The 23,093-nt window shown below is 41.3% G+C and overlaps 1 protein-coding gene across 1 annotated transcript; it reads left to right on the forward strand.

The window, feature by feature from the left end:
* Nucleotides 1-364: 364 nt before the first annotated feature.
* LOC311516939 (carboxymethylenebutenolidase homolog) lies at nucleotides 365-17,038 on the forward strand. Its single transcript, XM_084621383.1, has 6 exons — nucleotides 365-531; nucleotides 6,722-6,936; nucleotides 9,556-9,663; nucleotides 10,740-10,882; nucleotides 13,855-13,946; nucleotides 16,770-17,038. The coding sequence occupies exons 2-6, from the start codon at nucleotides 6,722-6,724 to the stop codon at nucleotides 16,947-16,949; spliced, it is 738 nt and encodes a 245-aa protein (XP_084477509.1). The 5' UTR covers nucleotides 365-531; the 3' UTR covers nucleotides 16,950-17,038.
* The last annotated feature ends 6,055 nt before the right edge of the window (nucleotides 17,039-23,093 follow it).

Here is a 23,093-nt window from a genome sequence, read left to right on the forward strand (position 1 = left end):
TGATGGGCACCACTCCCACACATTTTTATCCAGGAGGGAAATAGATATAGCGATATTGGTCTTATTTTTGCCTTCAGTTACTCTAGTGTAAATCAGGAGCATCTCTCCTCAATTCAACAGTTACACCAAAGTAAATAAAAGAAAAATCAGGCCATATATTTAGAGAAATGGTGTATGGATTGTACACTGTATTACAGAACATGTCAATCTTGTGACTAAGCAAAAAACTAAACCTAGAATCAGCACAGCCTTTGTTTAAAATGAAAAGATAAAATATCTGAATACACACACAGTTAAATCTTGTAGATAAAATTGTGATTCATTAACTAAGAACTGGCAATACAAGTCCAGGTCAGCACAAATTCCAAACAACTTCATTGTCAGGACTCGTTATGTCTTCCTGAACAGCCTCGTTCTTTCTTCCTGAAGTTGAATAGTTTTAAATAAATCACCCTCAAATAAAAAAATTGCTGTGTTTCTAAACAGCAACAGAACTGAATCAGCTGCTCAGCCAAGCACAAGACACCAAAGGTTAGTATGTAATTTAATCTACAATTTTAGGTGGAGGGAAAAGTTTCAAAGTACATATGATTAACTGTTTTAAAAACAAACAAACTCAGAGAACTGCAACACCATGACACAGGGAAATGAAATGGAGATTGAGATATTTCAGATGAGAAAAAGGTTTTGTGTAGGCTTTGCTCTCATTTCTTTTCACTTTGAGTTGCTTTATATACATTTAATACATTGTATGTGAGGTAAGTTGTATTTAACTTTTTCAGTGATTCAAGCCAAACAAACCAAAGAAATCCTGAATTGATTCTAGAACTCTTTCCCCTCCCCATGTAGATCGAGATAGGGGGAGTAGGGGTGTGTGATTTAGCATGTTGGACTCCTGTCACATTTAGGATATGCCTTCCCTAGGCTAAAAAGTGTTTTTAACATATCACTAAGACATTTGTTAAAACCTTGGTGTAGAAAGCACAATTTGTATTTTAACACATTGGCTAGTAAAGATCAACTGAAGGCTCCCCTCTAGAGTTGACTGATAACAACTAATGTGCTAGAATAATGGATTTGGACTGTATGAGTCCAAACTTTTGAGCTTACACAGAGCTCTTCTTCAGGTCTAAGCTCTATGTAAGCACGAAGGCTTGTCTGTCTCACCAACAGAAGCTGGTTCAAGAAAAGATATTACCTCACCCATCTTCTCTCTCTAATATCCTCAGACAGACATGGCTACAACAGCACTGCATACATCAAGAGCTAGTAAGTCGGATCAATCAATCAAAGTCTTATCAGAAAATTTTATTACACAGGTGAAAGTATCCTAGCAATGAACTATTCTGGACAGGTGATTTTGGTACCAGCACTGAACAATGGATCATTCAATACAGATCCCTACTAATCTATTAATCAAATTATGGGACTGTCTGTTGCCAAACATTACTCTAAGGTTAGAATTTAGAATGTAGACAGTTAATTACTAAAACATGAATTTAATTTAAAATTGCCTCTCTAGGTGATAAATCATAGCCTTCATCACACACTAAACCACAAATATAATATGCAATTAATGATGCAAACTACCCTAATTTCACAGGAAATTCACTGCTACTGTAAGCTCTTAGCCATCTAAATAATTGCAGCCTCGTAATGCTGAGTGGAGTAACACCTACATACTATTAAAAATCTGGGCCTAAGTCCCATTTTTAAAAGTGACGTAGGCACTTAAGAGCCTTTCAGTGGGAGTTAGGCACTTCTGAAAAACCCAGTAGGCACTTATCTGAATCTTTAGGTCCTTAAATACCTTTAAAAATCTGGCCTTTAGTGCCATTTAATTAAAACGAAACCACTGAAAGTTACTTTTGCCTTTTACTTTAGGGAGCTGCATGTTTCTTCCGATCAACTGTGTATCTAGGCTGATTGTTTTAGACACTAAAGGTTTCTCTCAGTTATCGTTTGCTATAAGCAAGCATTCTTGTTATAAGTAGTGCTAGGCTGAGTTCAGTCACCTTGATCAATTGGTCCATCAGCCCTCTCATAGAGAGCGCCGATCACAACACACCATTCGTGTTGTTCTAGCCATTTCTTCAGCTACCCACTGGCCAAGCTGTCTGATCGGCGTAGTGCACTGCAGCCCTGAAACACTGAGCCCAAGCGATCCACCAGCCTCAGCCTCCAAAATAGCTGGGATTACAGGCACGTGCCACCACGCCCAGTTTTGAGATGAGTTAGTGTAATTAATTCTTCCAACCTCAGCTCTCTCAATTACTTGATGTAGCATTATTTCTATACGTCTAAGATAGAGCTTGTTAGTGAAACACAGTATGCTATACACTTAAGTCATTTCTGAGATGCATTTTGCTTGAAAATAATCAAGTCTTCCTTTGGGTACATATATTATTGAAACTTGGTTGCTACTTACCAGTTACAACTGGTGTGAAGGTAAGTTCTCCAGCTCAGCTTGACTTTGCAATGAATAGTTTCTTGAGACAAATGGAAAGTTCAGTTCAGGTAGTTTGCATTCAAGACCTTCTGATATCTCTATTTTTTTCTGAATTTTGCAGAAGTCTCCTATGGGACTTCAAAGGAACAGCATTAAAACGTTGCTTGTCTATGACAAGACTTTAGTTAGGACCAGACAACTGGTATGCCAGTGAAGGCCTTCTCAGTCTCTCTTGTCTAGATGTTTCAGTTTGGGAACAAAGTTCTGATGGCATTAAGCTACATTTATCCACTTATGGGCAATACGGCCTGGTTCTTCTTAGCAAAGCTGATCTAGGCCAGTCAGAAAGTGATGCATGCTTCTGATGAAGAGTTGAGATAATCCAATGAATTCCTCCATTTGAAAAGCTGATTTGACTCAAACAACATACAACTGATACTTCTTACTAAGTTTTGAAGTGGCCTATCAGAGTACAAGTCCTGTTCCTTCTCACCATCCAAAGACAGAACAAATGCTGTGTTTTTTACTCTTGGAATTGTTCACTGCTTGTGGTTTGTGTTACTGGAATTTGAAGTCCATAAGTACAAAACCGCTTGAGCCATACCAATTTGTGTAAATCATCTGGTCATATGGGTATGCAGACTTTTTTGTCCTCAGTTTTGCATTTGGACAGACAACTATTTAGATCATCCTATACCAGGGCCTAGGCAGCAACCTGCCTCCACAGGATGGTTTCCATGAGCATACTTAGTGTAGTCAACTTTATACATCTCCTTTTATGTACCAGGCAGCATGTTCTTTGTCAGTGCTCTTATGTCTTTGCAACATGTCCATTTTAAAGTTTATACAGAATTTTAAGTAAAATTTCTCCACATTGTTTAATACAGGGGTCTCAAACATGCAGCAGGCGGGGTGATTTTTGTGGTCCACCAGCTTCCCGTGGCCCCCCCAGCATTTACCTAGAGCGGCTCCGGCCTGGTGTGCACTGGGGTCAGGGCAGCCCTGTCCTGCCCCCGCGCCACTCCAGGAAGTGGCCGGGACCTGGGGGAGGGGGGCAACAGGGGTCTGTGTGTTGCCCTGGCCGCTCCTCCAGGTACCCCCCCGAAGCTCCCATTGGCCGCGATTCCCCATTCCCAGCCAATGGGAGGTGCAGGGGGCGGTGCCTGGAGGTGCGGCCAGGGCAACACACAGACCCCTGTGCCCCCCGCCCCCAGGTCCCGGCTGCTTTCTGGAGCGGTGCAGGGGCAGGGCGGGCAGGCAGGGAGCCTGCCCTGGCCCCGGTGCATCCTGGGCCGGACCCGCCCCTGAACCCCTCTTGCAGCTGAACCCCCTGCCCTGAGCCCTCTGCTACACCCCACACCCCTCCTGCACCCCGACCCCCTGCCCCGGGCCCAGTGATGAGCTGCCAGAATCTGAAGAACTGGTTCCTTCAGTCACTCGGGGTCTTCGGCGGCACTTCAGCGGCGGGTCCTTCACTCACTCCAGGTCTTCGGCGGCCCTGAGGGACCCGCCACCAAAGGGCCGCTGAAGTCCCGGAGCGAGTGAAGGACCCACTGTCGAAGACCCAGAGCACTGCCGGGTGAGTATAAAGGCATTCTCAAGGGGAGCCTCCCCAGCCGGGAGCTCAGGCAGGCTGGACAGGATGGTCTTGCAGGCCAGATGTGGCCCATGGGCTGGAGTTTGCCCAACCCTTTAACAACCAGTTCTAAACCAGCTTCTAAATTTAACAACTGGTTCGCGCGAACTGGTGCAAACCGCCTCCAGCTCACCATTGCCTGAGCCCCCTGCTGCACCCTGCACCCCGACCCCCTGACCTGAGCCCCCTGCGGCACCCTGCACCCCGCACCCCTCCTGCACCCCAACCCCCTGCTCTGAGCACCCTGCTGCAGCCCACACCCCTCCTGCACCTCAACCCCCTGACCCCCTGCCCCACCCTGCACACTGACCCCCTGCCCTGAGCCCCCTGCTGCACCCTGCACACTCCTGCACCCCTTGGGGGCAGGGTGGGGGCGGAGTTGAGGTAGGGATTTCATGGAAGGAGTTGGAATGGGGACAGGGAAGGGGTGGGAAGAGGTGGGGCAGGGGCGGGGCCTCACGGAAGGGGTGGAGTGGGGGTGGGGCCGGGTCAGCAGTAGGGGGTGGTCAGTGGTGCGGCCCTCGGGCCAATGTACTAGTCCTCATGTGGCCCTCATGGTCATTTGAGTTTGAGACCCCTGGTTTAATAGTTTGTATACTATTCAGTCCACAATGAAGTAATTTATATGGATCACTTGAAATATTCTGCAGCAATATAAAGTAATTTGATTAATTTGGTTGGTCCGACACTAGCAGAATGTAGCCATTAACTTAATGAAATAGTAAGACAAAACAGCTATATAAATCTCTGTATCAGCTCTGTTCTCTTTACTCTGTTTGAGTCACTTGTATATGCTGACCTCTCTCTGTATAATAGCTAATCAGCAGTTAACCAGGCCTTGTGGTCATTTCATTCTTATAACATTTTTGTTCACCTTAAAGATTTTCACTTCTCATGAGCTTTTTACCATACTGGCAGAATGTATCACTTCCATAATATGTAATAAATACCTCATAAAAATTTTGTGAAATATTTGTTAGGTATGTTCTTATTGATCACATTCCATATATAAAACAAACACCTTTCTTCAACCTGGGCTGGAAGTTGCTTTAGCAGTGGCATTTCTTCAAATTGAAAGAGCCCATTACAGAATGTTTTAGAGAGCTTTAATTCTTGCCATAAAATGTCTTACGTTTAATCAAAACTATGTATGTATCTTTACTTGCTCAGAAAAGATTATTCACTTCCAAAGCACTGTGTCACATATCAAAACTTCAAAATGACTAGACTAATATATACTATGAGTTACTGAGCACATCACAGAAAAGAAGGAAAAGAACCTACTTCATCACAACAGCAGTTTGCGATGATCTTATCTAGGGAGATATTACTCTTAATTTTTTTCACTGTTTTATTATTTGTACTACTGTTGGATCATATTAAAGAAGTTCTGTATTAAAATCACAAATGAGTTTGGTTCCCCAGAGTTTAAATTCCAGGGTATTACTAATGAAGAGGTCTCTTGGTTTTTGGTACTCTTTCTCTCCCTCTATGTGTGAAACTTGCAAGCTGCTAACTGTGTTAGTACATTCTAAGACAGAGTCTGTTCTCAAAGCAGTTCACAGAGAGAGAGACTCAAAGCAATACTCTAACAACAGAAACAGCACCCAGAGACTCCCCGCCCTTTTGTTGTATTAACAATTGTGATTAAAATAGAGATAGAGGATGTATGTGGATGGATGCTTGGTGTGGATAATAACTGAATGATCAGGGAGGTGCCAGCCTAAGAATCCAGTGTCCATCGGCTGAAGAAGGCGTCAAGTGGAAATAACCAGAGGACCCCACCCAGAGGGCAGACTGGAATCCACCCAACAGCCTCAAGAATGGGAGAACCAAAGAACAAGATAACATCTTGGAGCTGTCAGGAATGTGCTATCTGCTGATTGATTCAGCAACAGCATGATGAAGCAATTCCCATAGACTGGCATAGGAAGAAATTCCTATAAAAATAGACTCTAAAAAGTGAGAACTTTGGGGTCTGATTCTGCAAACCAACTTCCAGGAGCATCAGATGAGCATCTGACAAGGCCCTGCTCCCTCCTCATGTCCAGGCCACCTGGCCAGTGGCTTGGCATGAGCAACTCTAAGGCTGGTAACTATGATAACAACCTTGCAGAACCTGTGTGTGTGGGTGTGTATGTGTGTGTGTGTGTTTGTATGAATGAATGTGTGAATAAATATGAGATTGAATGGAATGTTATAGCTATAACTAACTGCTTACTATGATTCTTTCTGTATTCACAATAAATGTGGTATTTTGCCTTTTTCCCTTTAATAAGATCCTGCTGGTTTTTATTTTATTGGTACAACACTACCACAGCACCTAGGAACCCTAGTCATGGCCCAGGACTCCATTAACCTCGGTGCTGTGCAAACACAAATCAAAAAGATGGTTCTCTGCCCGCAAGAGCATATAGGCTAAGTAACCAAATTACAGCTCTCTGTGAAATACAGCAAAAATGCTGCTGTTTGACAAGTATTAGAAGTTCATACCTAACATCAGTGCTATGCCTAACATTATCAATAGATTCCATATTTCACGGTGCCATCATCACATTGCGTTCAGACATTTTCTGCGTGTGTACTTAAATATTAATAGTTTAATATCTTTTGTCCTTTCCATGTTTGTATCCCAGATGGCCAATGAAGCGAGACCATGCCCATGTGACATTGGAGACAGGTTTGAGTATGGGGGCCTTGGGCATGAAGTGCAAGTGGAGCACATCAAGGCGTACGTTTGCAAACCGTCTGCCAGCACGGGAAAAGCTGTGGTTGTGATTCACGATATATTTGGATGGCAACTCCCAAATACCAGATACATAACTGATATGCTTGCAGCTAATGGATACATGTAAGCAATCTTAATGTTTTCTTCCCAAAGAGACATGGTCAAAGTTGCTAGGCCAAAAATGTTATAGACTTTTTTTTAAAACCACACCACGTATGAAGAATTTCAAAGACTTTGCTAGCATGTGTTTTTTCTAAACACATATGTCATCTTAAAACAGTGCAAGTAGCTGATCACTAGTGAGTAACCATACAATTAGGGCTGTCGATTAATCAGAGTTAACTCACACAATTAACTCAAAAAAATTAATCGCAGATAAAAATATGAATTGCTATTAATCACAGTTTTAATCGCACTGTTAAACAGCAGAATACCAACTGAAATGTATTACATTTGATGTTTTTCTACATTTTTAAATATATTGATTTCAATTACAACACAGTATACAAAGTTGACAGTGCTCACTTTATATTAATATTTTTACTACAAATATTTGCACTGTAAAAATGGCAAACAAAATAAATAGTATTTTTCAGTTCACCCCATACAAGTATTGAAGTGCAATCTCTTTATCAGTGGTGGGCAACCTTCGGCCTGTGGGCTGCATGCGACCTGTCAGGGTAATCTGCTGGCAGGTCACCAGACAGTTTGTTTACATTTGTACGGCCGCCCGCAGCTCCCAGTGGCTGCAGTTCACCATTCCCGGCCAATGGGAGCTGTGGGAAGTGGCGTGGGCTGCATGGACATGCCAGCAGCTAAATTTTTTGTTATATCTAAATTTTTTGTTGCACTCAAAAATAAAACAATGTAAAACTTTAGAGCCTACAAGTCCACTCAGTCCTACTTCTTGTTCAGCCAATCGCTCAGACAAGCAAGTTTGTTTACATTTACTGGAGATACTGCTGCCAGCTTTTTGTTTACAATGTCACCTGACAGTAAGAACATGCATTCACATGGCACTTTTGGAGCCAGCATTGCAAGGTATTTATGTGCCAGATATGCTAAACATTCATATGCCCCTTCTTGCTTCAGCCACAATTCCATGCTGATGACGCTCGTTAAAAAAATAATGCATTAATGATATTTGTGACTGAACTCCTTGGGGGGAGAACTGTATGTCTTCTACTCTGTTTTACCTGCATTCTGCCATATATTTCATGTTATAGCAGTCTCAGATGATGACCCAGCACATGTTGTTCATTTTAAGAACACTTTCACTGCAGATTCGACAAAACGCAGAAAAGGTACCAAAGCGAGATTTCTAAAGATAGCTACAGCACTCAACCCAAGGTTTTAGAATCTGAAGTGCCTTCCAAAGTCTGAGAGGAATGAAAGCATACTTTCAGAAGTCTTACAAGAACAACACTCTGATGTGGAAACTACAGAACCCAAACCACCAAAAAAGAAAATCAACCTTTCTGCTGGTGACATCTGACTCAGATGATGAAAAGAAACATGCATAGATCCACACTACTTTGGATGTTTATCGAGCAGAACCCATTATCAGCATGGATGCATGTCCTCTGGAATGGTGGTTGAAGCATGAAGACATATATGAATCTTTAGCACATCTGGCAAGTAAATGTCTTGCGACGCCAGCTACAACAGTGCCATGCGAATGCCTGTTCTCACTTTCAGGTGACACTGTAAACAAGAAAGGCAGAATTATCTCCTGCAAATGTAAACAAACTTGTTTGTCTGAGCAATTCGCTGAACAAGAGGTAGGACTGTGTAAACTTGTAGGCTCTACATTGTTTTATTTTTGAATGTAGGTTTTTTTGTACATAATTCTACACTTGTAAGTTCAACTTTCATGACAAAGAGATTGAACTATAGTACCTGTATTAGGTGAATTGAAAAATACTGTTTCTTTTGTTTTCTACAGTGCAAATATTTATAATAAAAATAAATATAAAGTGAGCACTGTACACTTTGTATTCTGTGTTGTAATTGAAATCAATATATTTGAAAATATAGAAAATATCCAAAACTAAATAAATGGAATTATATTGTTGTTTAACAGTTGGATTAATCTCTTGATTAATCGCGATTCATTTTTTAATTGCTTGACAGCCCTACTTACAATAATTAGACAGTGTGTAGATGCATAAAGAAGGAAAGGAAAACAAAACCAAACATCTGATTTTCAAGTTTCTGAGATATTATTTAAAATATCTGTAGTATCTTTTAAACAGCCTTGTACTTTTTGGTCCTAATTAGCATTACTTATAATGGCAAAAGTCCTAGTGAAGAAAAATGGAATTTTGCATGAGTGTGAAGGGCTGACCCTATAAGAGTACTATATTCAGAAATATAGTAAAAACCTAAAGTCATTCCCACAATATTAGGTTAACATTAGTTCCAGCTCAAATTTATATTCTTGTAAATTGTAGAATATCTGCAAAACTGATAATCAGTTCTTAGGGTATTTTAATAACAGTTAATAACTTATCAAATTCCTTAATTAACAAAGTCTAATAAGTCAAAGTAAACTGCCATGCTCTGGAAGTTCTATCAAATCATTCTATTAGATTTAGACAAGTAATGGGAACAGATCTGTATAACTGTGTGTGAGCATTATGGAATAAACAGAATGAATACACATTAAAGTATACAGACTGTCCCATAATTACTCCTTACTGCTATTCCATGGACCTAAAATTGTTTTACTTTTTCATATAGAGCCATCTGCCCAGACTTCTTTGTGGGACAAAAACCTTGGGACCCTTCTGATGACTGGTCCATCTTTAATGACTGGCTGAAAACTCGAGATGCCAGCAAGGTAGACAGGTAAGATGTATATTTAGTAGACTGTTTGTATACACAGCTCTCATTGATAGGAGTTTTGCCCTAGTAAAGACTCCAGGATCAAGTCCTAAAACATAATGGACCAGATGCAGCTTGGAATAAGAAAGCACAAATCCCATGGAAATGTGTGGGTCAAATTAGTAGTTATGTAAACGGTGGAGTCAATAGCAAAGTAGTGACATTAAGCAGGTGTGCAAAACAGCTATAAGTTATACATGTCAGGAGTGGAGATGGAACCATCGAAGGAAAGGAGGTGGGGTGGAAACCCTATCAAAACTCAGCAAGATAAAGCAGGCTTCTCCTACTTTAACTTAGGTCACACTACTCCCGTGCTTCCTAGGGTACCATTTTGCCCTGCTGTAATTGTAAGATGTAAAATTAGTCACCAAAGACTACCAAGCTGATGTAACTTACATTTGTATTGCACACCCACAAAGTCCCAGGTCAGCGTAAGTTACACTACTTTGCCACTCTACTAGTCACTTAAACTTGTTTTTTACCATTTACACCTAACTGCACTTCACCATTACACCTATTAGTTCACTGCTGAATTTCATTCAGCATTTTCAAAATTTGCTTTACTGACTTCATGCAATGTTTACTTCCCTTGAAACAGTTCAAGTAATAATTTGATCATAAATGGTGTTCTCTTGAATGGGCTTCACTTAAATTTTATTAATGTTAATTGATAAGATAAGAAATCGGGTCCTTTGTCCAACTGTATTTGTATTTTTAGACTCAATTAAAATTCTAACCACTAATACGTGTAAAGTAAAAGATTGTTCTGATTGCACCTCATTACACATTCAGTATGTTATTCGTGCATTATGCTGTTTTCTTCTCTAGGATGAACTAATCCATTAAATATTCATGTGTTTCATATAATTGCCAACTCATGTTTCAAAACTGCAGTTTAAATTCTGGAGTTGTTGTGTTCCAAGAAGATACTAAAAACCTAAACAAAATTAGAAGTGACTATTTTATAAACCAATTGTATTTTCTTTCCAGTTTTCCAGTGCTATTAGATTCCTTAATTTGCCTTTCTTTATATGTGTTAGGGAAGTTGATGTCATCTTGAAGTATCTAAAGGAGCAATGCAATGCAAAGAAGATCGGTGTCATTGGATTTTGCTGGGGTGGAATGGCTGTACATCACTTGATGCTGAAAAATCCTGAATTAAAAACTGGGGTGGCAATCTATGGTAAGTTTAAAATGCATGTAAACTTGAGCTCACTCACATACATAAATATAGCATGTAGTTTAACTATTACTGAATATAATCCATAATGATTTAGATTTATGTGCTGTGGATTATGGGGAGAGTTGGGAGAACTTCCTGGGGGCCTTAAAAGCTCATATTGCTGCTTTGATTTGCTGATCAGCCAAGTTAATTAATTATTTCTATATGGTTATTTTTGTTGCTCTATGGTCATCACTTGTGAATGTATGTCTAATTATTTGTCAGAGCACGTAGAGCTTTTTCTATGGATTTTATTGTTATTTAAATGTAAATAAATAGTAAAATACAAATACAATATAGTTTGCCTAGTGATTTGCATCATTATTTCTGAGTATATTTAAATTGAAATCATAGATGTATATATAATTATGAATGTTTATATGTGTCTTTGTAGCCCTAGATCTATGAAGCTTTCATAACAGAAAAAATGTGAAATCAACTTTGTATAGTCTGCTACAGCATGCTGATTCTTATACCATTTCTAACTGATAATAAAGGCACATCACATTCAGTTCAATTGTGTCTCAACCATTTGGTCTGTGTCAAAACTAGATCTGTAGGCTTTTTCAGTGGGGCAAAATGCCAGGCATGCACTCAAGGCTCAATGTAATACATACAATTGTCACAAAAGATTGACCCAAGCTGTGAAGTATGGATTTTGAACAGGACCTGAATCAGATGTCCCCACAGATCTTTGGGTTCAGTGCTGCAGTGTCTGTCTACGCTGGCAAAAGTCAGGTGATTAATTCACCACCAGTACAGCTCCACCAAGGGTATCAATGATGGAAGTTGTAGGATAGCCATCCAACCTGGTGATAAAAATGCTTGTCTACAATACAGATTTTTCCATTGTTCTTACTAGGGGAACTGCACTGATGGGGAAATACATCAGTGTGGTTTTTTTTTTGCCAGTGCAGGTCCAGGTAGACCAGTTATAGAGCTGGGCCAAGACACTGGATCTGGAGCCTCACTTCCCCAGAGCTGGAAGAGAGGAAGTTCAGATCCAGTGTCTCCATCTAAAAAGAACGAGGAGTACTTGTGGCACCTTAGAGACTAACAAATTTATTTGGGCATAAGCTTTCGTGGGCTAAAACACACTTCATCAGATGCATGCAGTGGAAAATACAGTAGGAAGATATATATACACAGAAACATGAAAAAATGGGGGTTGCCATACCAACTCTAAAGAGACTCATCGATTAAGGTGAGCTATTATCAGCAGGAGAAAAAAAACTTTTGTAGTGATAATCAGGATGGCCCATTTCAAACGGTTGACAAGAAGGTGTGAGTAACAGTAGGGGAAAAATTAGCATGGGGAAATAGTTTTTAGTTTGTGTAATGACTCATCCACTCCCAGTCTTTATTCAAGTCTAATTTAATGGTGTTCAGTTTGCAAATTAATTCCAGTTCTGCAGTTTCTCACTGGAGTCTTTTTTGAAGCTTTTTTGTGGAATAATTGCGACTTTTAGGTCTGTAATTGAGTGCCCAGGGAGGATGAAGTGTTCTCCAACTGGTTTTTGAATGTTATAATTCTTGACATCTGATTTGTGTCCATTTATTCTTTTGTGTAGAGACTGTCCAGTTTGGCCAATGTACATGGCAGAGGGGCTTTGCTGGCACATGATAGCATATATCACATTGGTAGATGTGCAGGTGAACGAGCCTCTGATAGTGTGGCTGATGTGATTAGATCCTATGATGGTGTCCCTTGAATAGATATGTGGACAGAGTTGGCAATGGGCTTTGTTGCAAGGATAGGTTCCTGGGTTAGTGTTTTTGTTGCGTGGTGTGTGGTTGCTGGTGAATATTTGCTTCAGGCTGGGGGGCTGTCTGTAAGCGAGGACTGGCCTGTCTCCCAAGATCTGTGAGAGCGAGGGATCATCCTTCAGGATAGGTTGTAGATTCTTAATGATGAGCTGGAGTTCTTACAACTACAATACCCACCTGCTGAAGTGAAGAAACAGATTGACAGAGCCAGAAGAGTACCCAGAAGTCACCTACTACATGACAGGCCCAACAAAGAAAGTAACAGAACGCCACTAGCCATCACCTTCAGCCCCCAACTATAACCTCTCCAGCACATCATTAAGGATCTACAACCTATCCTGAAGGACGATTCCTCACTCTCACAGATCAGCCACACGATCAGAAGCTTGTTCACCTGCACATCTACCAATGTGATATATGCCATCATGTGCCAGCAATGCCCCTCTGCTATGTACATTGGCCAAACTGGACAGTCTCTACGCAAAAGAATAAATGAACACAAATCAGACATCAAGAATTATAACATTCAAAAACCAGTCGGAGAACACTTCAATCTCCCTGGACGCTCAATTACAGACCTAAAAGTCGCAATTATTCCACAAAAAAACTTCAAAAAAGACTCCAATGAGAAACCGCAGAACTGGAATTAATTTGCAGACTGGACACCATTAAATTAGACTTGAATAAAGACTGGGAGTGGATGAATCATTACACAAACTAAAAACTATTTCCCCATGCTAATTTTTCCCCAACTGTTACTCACACCTACCTGTCAACCGTTTGAAATGGGCCATCCTGATTATCACTACAAAAGTTTTCTTCTCCTGCTGATAATAGTCCACCTTAATCGATGAGTCTCTTTAGAGTTGGTATGGCAACCCCCATTTTTTCATGTTCTCTGTGTGTATATATATATATATATCTTCCTACTGTATTTTCCACTGCATGCATCTGATGAAGTGGGCTTTAGCCCACGAAAGCTTATGCTCAAATAAATTTGTCAGTCTCTAAGGTGCCACAAGTACTCCTCATTCTGTTTGCTGATACAGACTAACGCGGCTACCACTCTGAAAAGTGTCTCCATCTGTAACTTTCATGTTTTGATTTAGTGTTAATCATTATAAATTGCTCACTATAAACATTTTAAATGTATTTAATTTTTCTAGGAGTAATTAAGTACTTTGAGGATAGATACAGTTTGCTCCACCCCACATTCTTCATTTTTGGTGAAAGTGATGATTACATCCCTCTTGAACAAGTAAGTTCACCTTCAAACACATTTATATCTTCATTGCTTTTTAAACATTGATTTAATAAGATAACATTTTGTTCAGAGAAATTAGAAAATGAATTAGTATCTTTCTTGCCTCTTAAAAAAGGATATAAAAACTCCTGTTATTGTTCTCACAAATTATTTAAAGGCATACTGTCAATGTTTCCCATCTCTAAGTATAGATTTTATAAAATAAGGGGGTCATGGTAAGAGAGGGACTAGTAGCTGTAGATGGAGTCAAAAGGAAGGCATTCGGCAGGCACAGGAGATGAAACCCTCCTTAATCAAAATGAGGTTAGGCATTAGGTCAACACCCTGCAATTGGGATCAACAGTTACAGAGGGACAGCTCATTCCTAGGCTTTCCCTCTTCTTCCTGCGAGCTCATTCCTAGGCTTTCCATCCCACGAAGGCCAAGAGAGCCACTGCTCTTTACCAGGCTTTCAAACAGTTTATGAAGTCCAATCAGAAGGCAAAAAGCCCTGCAAACAACTGGGGTCAGATCCTCTTCTGGTGTAAATCAGCATAGCTCTGGTGAGGCTGTAGTGATTTATACCACTTGAGGATCTGGTCTCCGGGTTCTCTGTTTACCTCAGGGAAATCCATCCTCCATCAGGGCAGCCAGCTCTCTGTCCCCTTCTTCGGTGTTATTGCCTATTTCCCTCCTAGTTATTCCCTCCTACTGGAGCCCCCTCCCTTCAGGGTTGACATTTCTGGCAATTTTGAAGGTTTCCCTGGAAGGGAAAACTAACTAGTGTAGTTTCATTGACCAAGCTGAGAGATGTGCAAAAAGAAAACAGAGGGGGAGATTATGAACCCTGTAGCGAGGCAGAGTGGCCTCCCGCCGAGCCTGAGCCCCAAGGACCCCTACACTCCCTTGGTGGGCGAAGCAGGGCCAACCCCACCCCCTTGTACCTGAAGCAGAGGGGAGTGGCAGGAAGTGTAGAAGGAGGGCCCTGCAGCTCAGTTCGGCTGGAGCCATGGAAGGAGGCAGACGTTTCCAACCAACTGCAGAACTCCAGAGCTGAATCAATGCTGTGCTGCGCCCTGCCCCCAGAGGAGACCAGCCCATGATAGGAGTTGCCAGGACTGCTGTCAGCCCTGTATCCTGAGATGATGGAATATCCTTGGACTACAGAGTCCTGCACCTGGACTAGGGTAGGAAGTAGCCCAGAGAAACTAGACTTTAGTCCGCTTTTGTTGCTGGAGCATGAGTAAGAATGTTTCAGTTGGATCCCACTGACCCAGTGGCAGAACCCTCCACCACTGTTAGGGCTCTGGGCTGGGACCCAGTAGAGGAGAGTGGGCCCGGGTCCTCATACCCCCTGCTGCCAGCCCCACCCTGTTCTATCCCTGTTTATTATCTAAAGGCGTTATTAGTAACTAGACGTAAATCTGGATTCCATGTAGGCTAAAGTTCCAGGCTTAAGCTTGGCTCAGGCTCTGGTTCAACAACACTAAAATACTGCAAGCTTTTCTTATAACATTTCAGATCCATCTGAACCAAAACACTTATATAGGCACAGTGCTCAATGTTTTCCGGATCAGAATATAGATTTTTTTTGTGTTGTGACAGGGTCGGGCCAGATGGCTATAGGAGAGTAATAGAAGGCAGCTATATTAGCCCCAGGCTAAGTAGGTCCCTTTTCCCTGGGTAGGATAACAGGGAAGGTTCTAGAACAATCAGGAACCTTCTGGAGACAATTAAGACAGGCTGATTAGAACACCTACAGCCAATCAAGAAGCTGCTAGAATCAATTAAGGCAGGCTAATCAGGGCACCTGGGTTTTAAAAAGGAGCTCACTTCAGTTTGTGGTGTGCGTGTGAGGAGCTGGGAGCAAGAGGCACTAGGAGCTTAAGAGTGAGAACGCGGACTGTTGGAGGACTGAGGAGTACAAACATTATCAGACACCAGGAGGAAGGTCCTATGGTGAGGATAAAGAAGGTGTCGGGAGGAGGCCATGGGGAAGTAGCCCAGGGAGTTGTAGCTGTCGCACAGCTGTTCCAGGAGGCACTCTAGACAGCTGCATTCCACAGGGTGCTGGGCTGGAACCCGGAGTAGAGGGTGGGCCCGGGTTCCCCCCAAATCCTCTCAACTCCTGGTCAGACACAGGAGGAGTTGACCTGGACTGTGGGTTCAGAAAAACGGCCAAACTGAGGGCTGCCGTGAAGCTCCAAGGCGAGCAAATCCGCCAATAAGCACAAGACCCACCAAGGTAGAGGAGGAACTTTGTCACAATGTATAGAATCATAGTAGGAGGGAGCTGAGTAGCCTTTGCAGGAGCCCAAAGGAAGATATGCTGCAGGCTTGCATCCACTTGTAGATTTTTTTTTTCCATCAAAAATCATAGGAACAGGTTAGAATCACAAGCTTTGAATCTGTGCAGCTTCCACCCGCCCAAACACAAATTCAAAGTGATTCCAGTTTTGTCCCTTTTCTCGGTCCAGTCTCCACTACTTACTACTTGCTGTAGTGCTTGCTACCAACTGGACTACTCATGGTAGTAAGCCCCACATCAGGAAACAAGTGTTTTTATCTTTGCAGAGACCTTTAAAGATGCGATTCCACTTACCTACACAGTTTTTGTAATTTTGTACAGTCATAGCTCAATGATTACTAGAAGAAAATAGCCCATAAAAATACAATTGGGGTAACAAATCTAGTCTGGCCCAAGTGTGAGATTGGTAAAGAAGGAACTGAGATGAGGATACATCACATCTTTCAGGAAACTAAATGATGAGCAAGCTGAGAATTAGTAAAAATAATAGGTTAAATCAATGTCACTAACGGAAGGATGTTCTGTTACAGGTCACCTTACTGGAGCAGAAGCTGAAACAACACTGTAAAGTTGATTACAGAGTTAAAATTTACCCTGGGCAAACTCATGGTTTTGTACATCGCAGGAGAGAAGATATAAACCCTCAAGATAAACCCTACATTGAAGAAGCAAGAAAGGACATGATCTACTGGTTAAATAAATACCTTTAACAAAAGTATACTGCCAGATCTGTAAAACACAATCAAGTAATTTGTTAGGTAGACTTTAGAGCACATTGTACTTTTATTTTTGGAAAAAATAAAAATCATTTTAAATTTAATTAGAAGATAAAAAAAGATAAATGGTTGTTTATTTACTTTTCAGCAGTAACACTTTCTAACAATTTTTATTTGTATTTTTGAACTTCCTTGAATAAGTTGATGCCAAAATATTTTCAAGTGTAGAACACCTTAAATTTAGAAAAAAGTTTTGAAATCTGACCTATATATCTTAAGATTGTTACAATCTGCTTCGAGATATACCCCTATCTAAGGGGTTCATATATCCCTCAATATTTATGAGTAATTGTAAGAAAAGCTAATGACAGTTATGTGAATGCACTGAGAAAATATTTCTCCTACAGCCATCGTACAGTACCTTGAGCTGTGGCTTCGTCTGCTCTAAACTAGGCAGGGTTGTGCTTGGACATTAGATGGGAGACTTCCCAGGAGAGTGGCATCAGTGACTCAACAATTAGTACCACTCCTGCTGAAGCAAACATTTACTAATTCTCCAATCCCAGCATGGTGTTAGGGCCACTGTTTTTCTGATAAGATGTTTAATCAAGTTGCTTGTCCCACATACTTGTCCCATGAACTGTTGCAATAGCTAGGGAAATTATGAGAAAAGGTGTTGATGTGATGGTGTCCCCAGGGTGCAACATGGAACTGGGGTACCGCTGAGCCCTCTGTCCCACGAACCTGGGCTCCCTCTCACACTGTGATGTTGTGACAAGCTGCAAACCTCTGGCAGCTACTGCACTCACACAGACATCCACAGGTAGGGACACACTTAAACGAGTTACATGAATACTTCTCCCAACCACTCCTGAACTAACAATAGAGAAGCTCCAGACAATTCCCTGCAGCTTCCCCAGCCTAGGACCCCAGAGCTGTACCTTCTTGCCCTAGTCAGAAGCCTGACCAATGTATGTTTATTACCCAGGCCGCACTCTCGCCTTCACTCAGTGTGGAGAGGACATGCATAAGCCTTTGTAACTGTGCAGAGATTTCCCAAGCGCTTCAACCAAAACACACTGGTTTAGTTAAAGTATAAAACAGATCTATTAACTACAGAAAGATAGATTTTAAGTGGTTATAAGTGGTAGGCATGGAAGATTAGAGATAGTTACCAAAGAAAATAAAAGATCAATGAACAATCTAAATCTTAAACCTTATTTCATTCGGCTGTGTTTAGATCAGCATTTTTCTCATCCAACTGGATGTTACAATTCTTAATACACAGGCTTCCACTTAAGCCTGGACCAGTCACCTCAGATGATCTTCGTCTTCTTGTCTTTCCAGTTGCTTCCAGCATAGGTGCAGGGAGGAGAAACGTGCTGCAACATGTCCCAGTGAGCTTTGCTGAGTCACAGTGATTGAGTAAACCTCCATTGTGTGGACTTGGGCAAAAGTCATTGAATTGTAAATTCCTTGATTACAACTCTCCTGCGGATTAATGGTTGTGGAGCACCCTCCTGGGCGGGCTCCTTTGTATGTCACTATCAAACATACAGCATATTTCAGTAACAACCATACAGCAACATCTCAGAACTTTATACACACTAATTATATACATATTTGGACAGAACAATGGGTTTCAACAGTCATGACCTTTCATATGATATCTTACATGGCATGCTTTGTATGAAATATTACAACCACATACGAATGATGAATATGGGGGTTACAGAGTGCCATTTTGAGGTACAGTATGTCACAGCTGATTTAACCATGTATTTACCTCAGTTTGCTAACATGTCTGAAAACTACAACTGCCTTATCCACACTAGAATTTTGCCATGTGATAGTTACCATGTGGTAGGGAAAAAAACCTTTCCCAGTGAAGACAAGGCCTAAGTGTCGTGTCCAATTCCAGCTTGGATCATTCTATTTTGCCTATACAAATTCTCCCTGTAATTTCAGTAGGAGAAGCTATATTTAACTCTCCTTTAAAAAATAAACAAAGTATCCTGTTGTATGGCTAGCTGTGTTAAATGGCTGTCACATTCCTCCTTGGTGGTAGGGATGGAGCAATTTGTGTATGCCGTTTAGATAGATTAGATAGAAGTCAAAAGTCAAGAAGGCAGGAGGCGTGTGGAAAAAATAGCATATGATCACAATGTTGTATAATAGTTCATATGCACAAAGGAGGCCAATTAATGTTTCACATGTAAATTAAACTTCCATTTCCTAATTGTTGAGTGCTTGACTTAGTAAGTTTAACTTTCTTTTTGTGTAGTTTTTTTGTTTATATTCTGTTAAAGCAACATTATCGAATGCCTGTAATCTCACACATAGAATCTTTTGCCTCCCCGGTACCAGATTATGCCTGCTAGCATCACAGATATGTGATGGGGTAGGTTTGCATTGTCAATTTTAATTCAGAGAATCTATTTGTAGACCAAGTTCCTGATACCCATTCTGTCTAGGTACTCATTAAGGCCCACATCAATCATAGAACTTCACATACATTAATTAACACCCCTGTGAGTTAGGGAAATATTGTTATACCCACTTTACACACTGATATACAGACATATTAAGTGACTTGCCTGAGGTCATAAAGGAAAACTATGACACAGCTAGGAACTGAACACAGATCTCAAGCATCTTACTATAGTGCCATAAGCATCTTTCAGGAAATTATTTCAAAATCGGTTCCAGATATCGGCTTTAAAAGTGTTGCCTTTTCACTTCATTATGTTTCCCCTTGCCCATGCTCAATGAGGTAGGGTAACCAGAAGAACCATCAGATTAGTTATTGTAAATCATATGTCCACTAAAGTAGCCCTGCTATTATCTGTCAGTTACTGGGGAACATGTTATGATTTTTTACAGATTTATTCTTGATTTGTAAGCTTCCGAGTTGGGCCAGGAGAGCATGTGCGTCCCACCTGAATATGTGAACGTTTTCTTAGAGGGCACCCCCTGTGCATCCTAGCTCTGGAGCACTCTCTGTGATAGAGACGCCACACTTCCTGTACACTCTGCATGCAGCCTTTGGTTTCTTGTGACACGCTTCCTGCTGGGAAGCAGAAATAAAGGAGTCCAGCTCATGGCAATCACAGGCTGCAGCTAGAGAAATTTAGGAAGTTTTGTTACCTTACTTCTGTACATCATGTCTTTTCTCAATAAAGGGTTTATCTTGACACCAGTCTGCTCACCAGTAAGATACTACACGCTCCCTGCTGTTGGCTTGGTTTTCAGGACAGGTCTCTCAAGCCTCTCCTGGTTGCTTGGGAGACATCTACTAGAGGAGCTTCTCTTTGCAATGGAAGAGATTTGGGGTGTGGTGCAAGCAGCCATGCAGATCCCTTTAAATACCTCAGTCAAGGCTGATTTTCCACTCTGGCACTTCGAGTGCAGAAGGTGGGGGCTCATAAGGATTCTAAAAATTAATACTGACTACTCCAGGCTTGTATTAAACTTCCAAGGTTACAGCTTTTCTCTGACCTTGGATGGGTAGATGCTGCCACCACCCAAATGCAAAAAACCTCTTTGAACCCGGGAAGACGCACTTGTGAATTCCTCCCTATGGGGTACCCTCAAGCCCTTTCACCCGTCCCACACACCCTTGTTACACTAATAAAATAATACCAATAGGATCTTATAAGAGGGATAAGGCAAAATTCTGCGTTTATTGTAAATACAACCGTTAGCATATGCTTTTCAATCTCACACACATGCACACCCTGCACACAGTCCTGCCAGTTGATGTTTATCGTTACCAGTCCAGAGTCTGGATCAATCTAGTGGCCGGCCAGATTGGTCGCAGAGGGGAGCAGGACTCTGTTGGTTGTGATCCAATGCTCCTGGAGTGTGGCAAGACAAACCTAAAATCTCATGGCAAAGCACCCTGTTCTTATAGTCTTTTCTCTCTGTTGAAGTCTATGGATTTTTCCGTGTCAGTTTCTGACCGGTTAATCCTTGATTGGTGTTAACATTTCAAAACTCCTTTGAGAGGGTCATCCTGTCCTGGTTTTGATTTAATCAATTGTCTTTAGGGGTGCCAGCCTTCCCCTCAGGGTCGTCAATCTGCCCTTCCTTCATTATGGATGCGCATTGATGATTTTCTGGTGTCATTAAGTCTCTTCACTACTTCTTCCTTGACCATCTGGCTATAACAATGACCTTCACACCTTATCTTTTCCTGATGCATGCATTCCTCATTCACACAGTCTCTCACAGAGAAGACAGAAATTAAACTTCACTAAATCTTGTGGTCAAAAACCGTTTATATTGTGCTCAGGCCTTCAACATTCCTTTAATTTAATTAACATAGACACAATACAAAATCCTGTCTCTTATTAACTAAACTTTATAACAGGTCCTAATTGTAATGCATATGGGAAAACAGAATCTCATAGTCCCAAAGGGTCATTCCTTTCTGCTATTCAAATGGGAAGGGCTAGCAGTATGAAATCAAGACATACATTAATTCTTATAGCACAAATATAAAAGCCTGCTCGTACACCCTCCGGGAAAGAGCTGAGAAAGAAAACAAAGGAAATCAGCTGTTGCCACCAGCTAATTAAACAACATGTGCACAAACTTCTTAGGACACATAAACCAAATCCTGTTCTTAAAAAAGGTAAATTTTATTAAAAACAAAAAAAGAAAGAAAAATACGTCTGGAACTTAGGCTATTGCTAGATTTAAAAAGAGAAAATATAATAATTAAGCATCAAGAATGGTTTTCCTGAGGTCCAGCTTATTGGTTACAAGCAAAACAAAAGCATTTGGGGGTTAGCACAGAGGAGTCCACAAGTCTTACAGAAATAAAAGAGAGAAACTTTTCTAGACATTTCCTGATCTACTTACATATCTAGAGTTTCAAACTGAGTAGTTCCTAGGTGTGATCTGGTGGTTTTCATACCTGGTTCACAGCTTTTTACAACATAGCTCAAGCCCTGTCTCTGCTCTGTCCTCTCCCTCTGGAGAACAACAACAGACAGACAAAGGGAAAGTTTTTTCCCAATTTTAAAAAGTTCAAGCCCTCTCATTGGCTCATTTGGCCAGGTACTTACTCCTTTCCTTTTACCTATGGGCTTTTTTAACGCTTTACAGGTAAAACAAGTAGAGAACAGCCACTAACAGGGATTTTAAAGCTAACTGGCTGGCTGGGTGTCCATAAAAGGGAACTACCCTTCATTTATCACAACCTGCCTCAAAGACTGCCTTTAAGGCACTCACACAGATAAAGAAGGGTAGCCAAGCAAAGTCCATTCGTGTTCATCTGGCAGCTGCGTTGACCTGTCTCAGATGCGCGGGCAGACCACCTGTCTCTCTGCAGCCTTTGCTGGCATGTTCATGTGTGGTGTGATACATTTGTAAAAGCCCCATTAAAGAGACCTTCCTGTCCTGGGATGTTAACATGACCCCAACTAAGCTAATAGAAGCAGCTGCGTGCACCTGTGACTTCAGCTTGTAGAGTGAGTAAATCTATTTCCCTCGTAGTCTGTTGTTTTCCAGAATCTGGATGGGAAGGTCTTGATGGTGTAATCTACTTCCACAGATAGTTCCATGGACTTCCAAACTACACATAGACTTAGTGTTTGTAGGATAAGGCTTTGGCCTTTAATATTTTTCCTTGGTGTGGCATCTGCAACCAGATTGCAAAGATTGTTTATTCCAATGGTCTGATATTTTTCAGACTCCTGGTTGGACTGGGTCCCCTTTGTGGGACAGTCAGCCAATGAAGGCAGAAGTATTTATCCCCAGCTGTTCGAATATGACCTTGAAATAAAAGGTTAAGGCACCTTTTAGTAAGAATGGACCTTAGGTGAGAGTTTGTCTCCATGCAACAGGATAATTTATAGTGTTGTGAGTTCTGTTGTTCAATATATCCAGGCATAGGTGTGAGGGCTTTGGACACAGCCTCCCCCATCATTTCTGGGCTTAGGCTAGATTTATGTTGTTCACTAACAACATCTGCTGATTTCTCAGTAGCCCCACTGCTTGGGTTTCCCTTGCCATTAGGGCATTGGCTTGGAGAGAAAGCTGACCTGCATTTCTCTTGGGTTAGGAATTTCGGTGGCATTTCTCACTGTAGTGTTTGTGTGCCTCACAGACTGTGGTACATTTCTCTCTCTC

Source organism: Lepidochelys olivacea (genome assembly GCF_965140295.1).
Source record: "Lepidochelys olivacea isolate rLepOli2 genome assembly, chromosome: 2".
Lineage (NCBI taxonomy): Eukaryota > Metazoa > Chordata > Testudines > Cheloniidae > Lepidochelys > Lepidochelys olivacea.

What these genes read in the sequence shown, in the direction of transcription:
- LOC311516939 (XM_084621383.1), top strand. Translation starts at nt 6,722, where the DNA reads ATGGCCAATGAAGCGAGACCATGCCCATGTGACATTGGAGACAGGTTT. An exon ending in CTTGCAGCTAATGGATACAT is followed by an intron (nt 6,937 to 9,555) that starts GTAAGCAATCTT and finishes TTTTTCATATAG; the next exon opens with AGCCATCTGCCCAGACTTCT. An exon ending in ATTACATCCCTCTTGAACAA is followed by an intron (nt 13,947 to 16,769) that starts GTAAGTTCACCT and finishes GTTCTGTTACAG; the next exon opens with GTCACCTTACTGGAGCAGAA.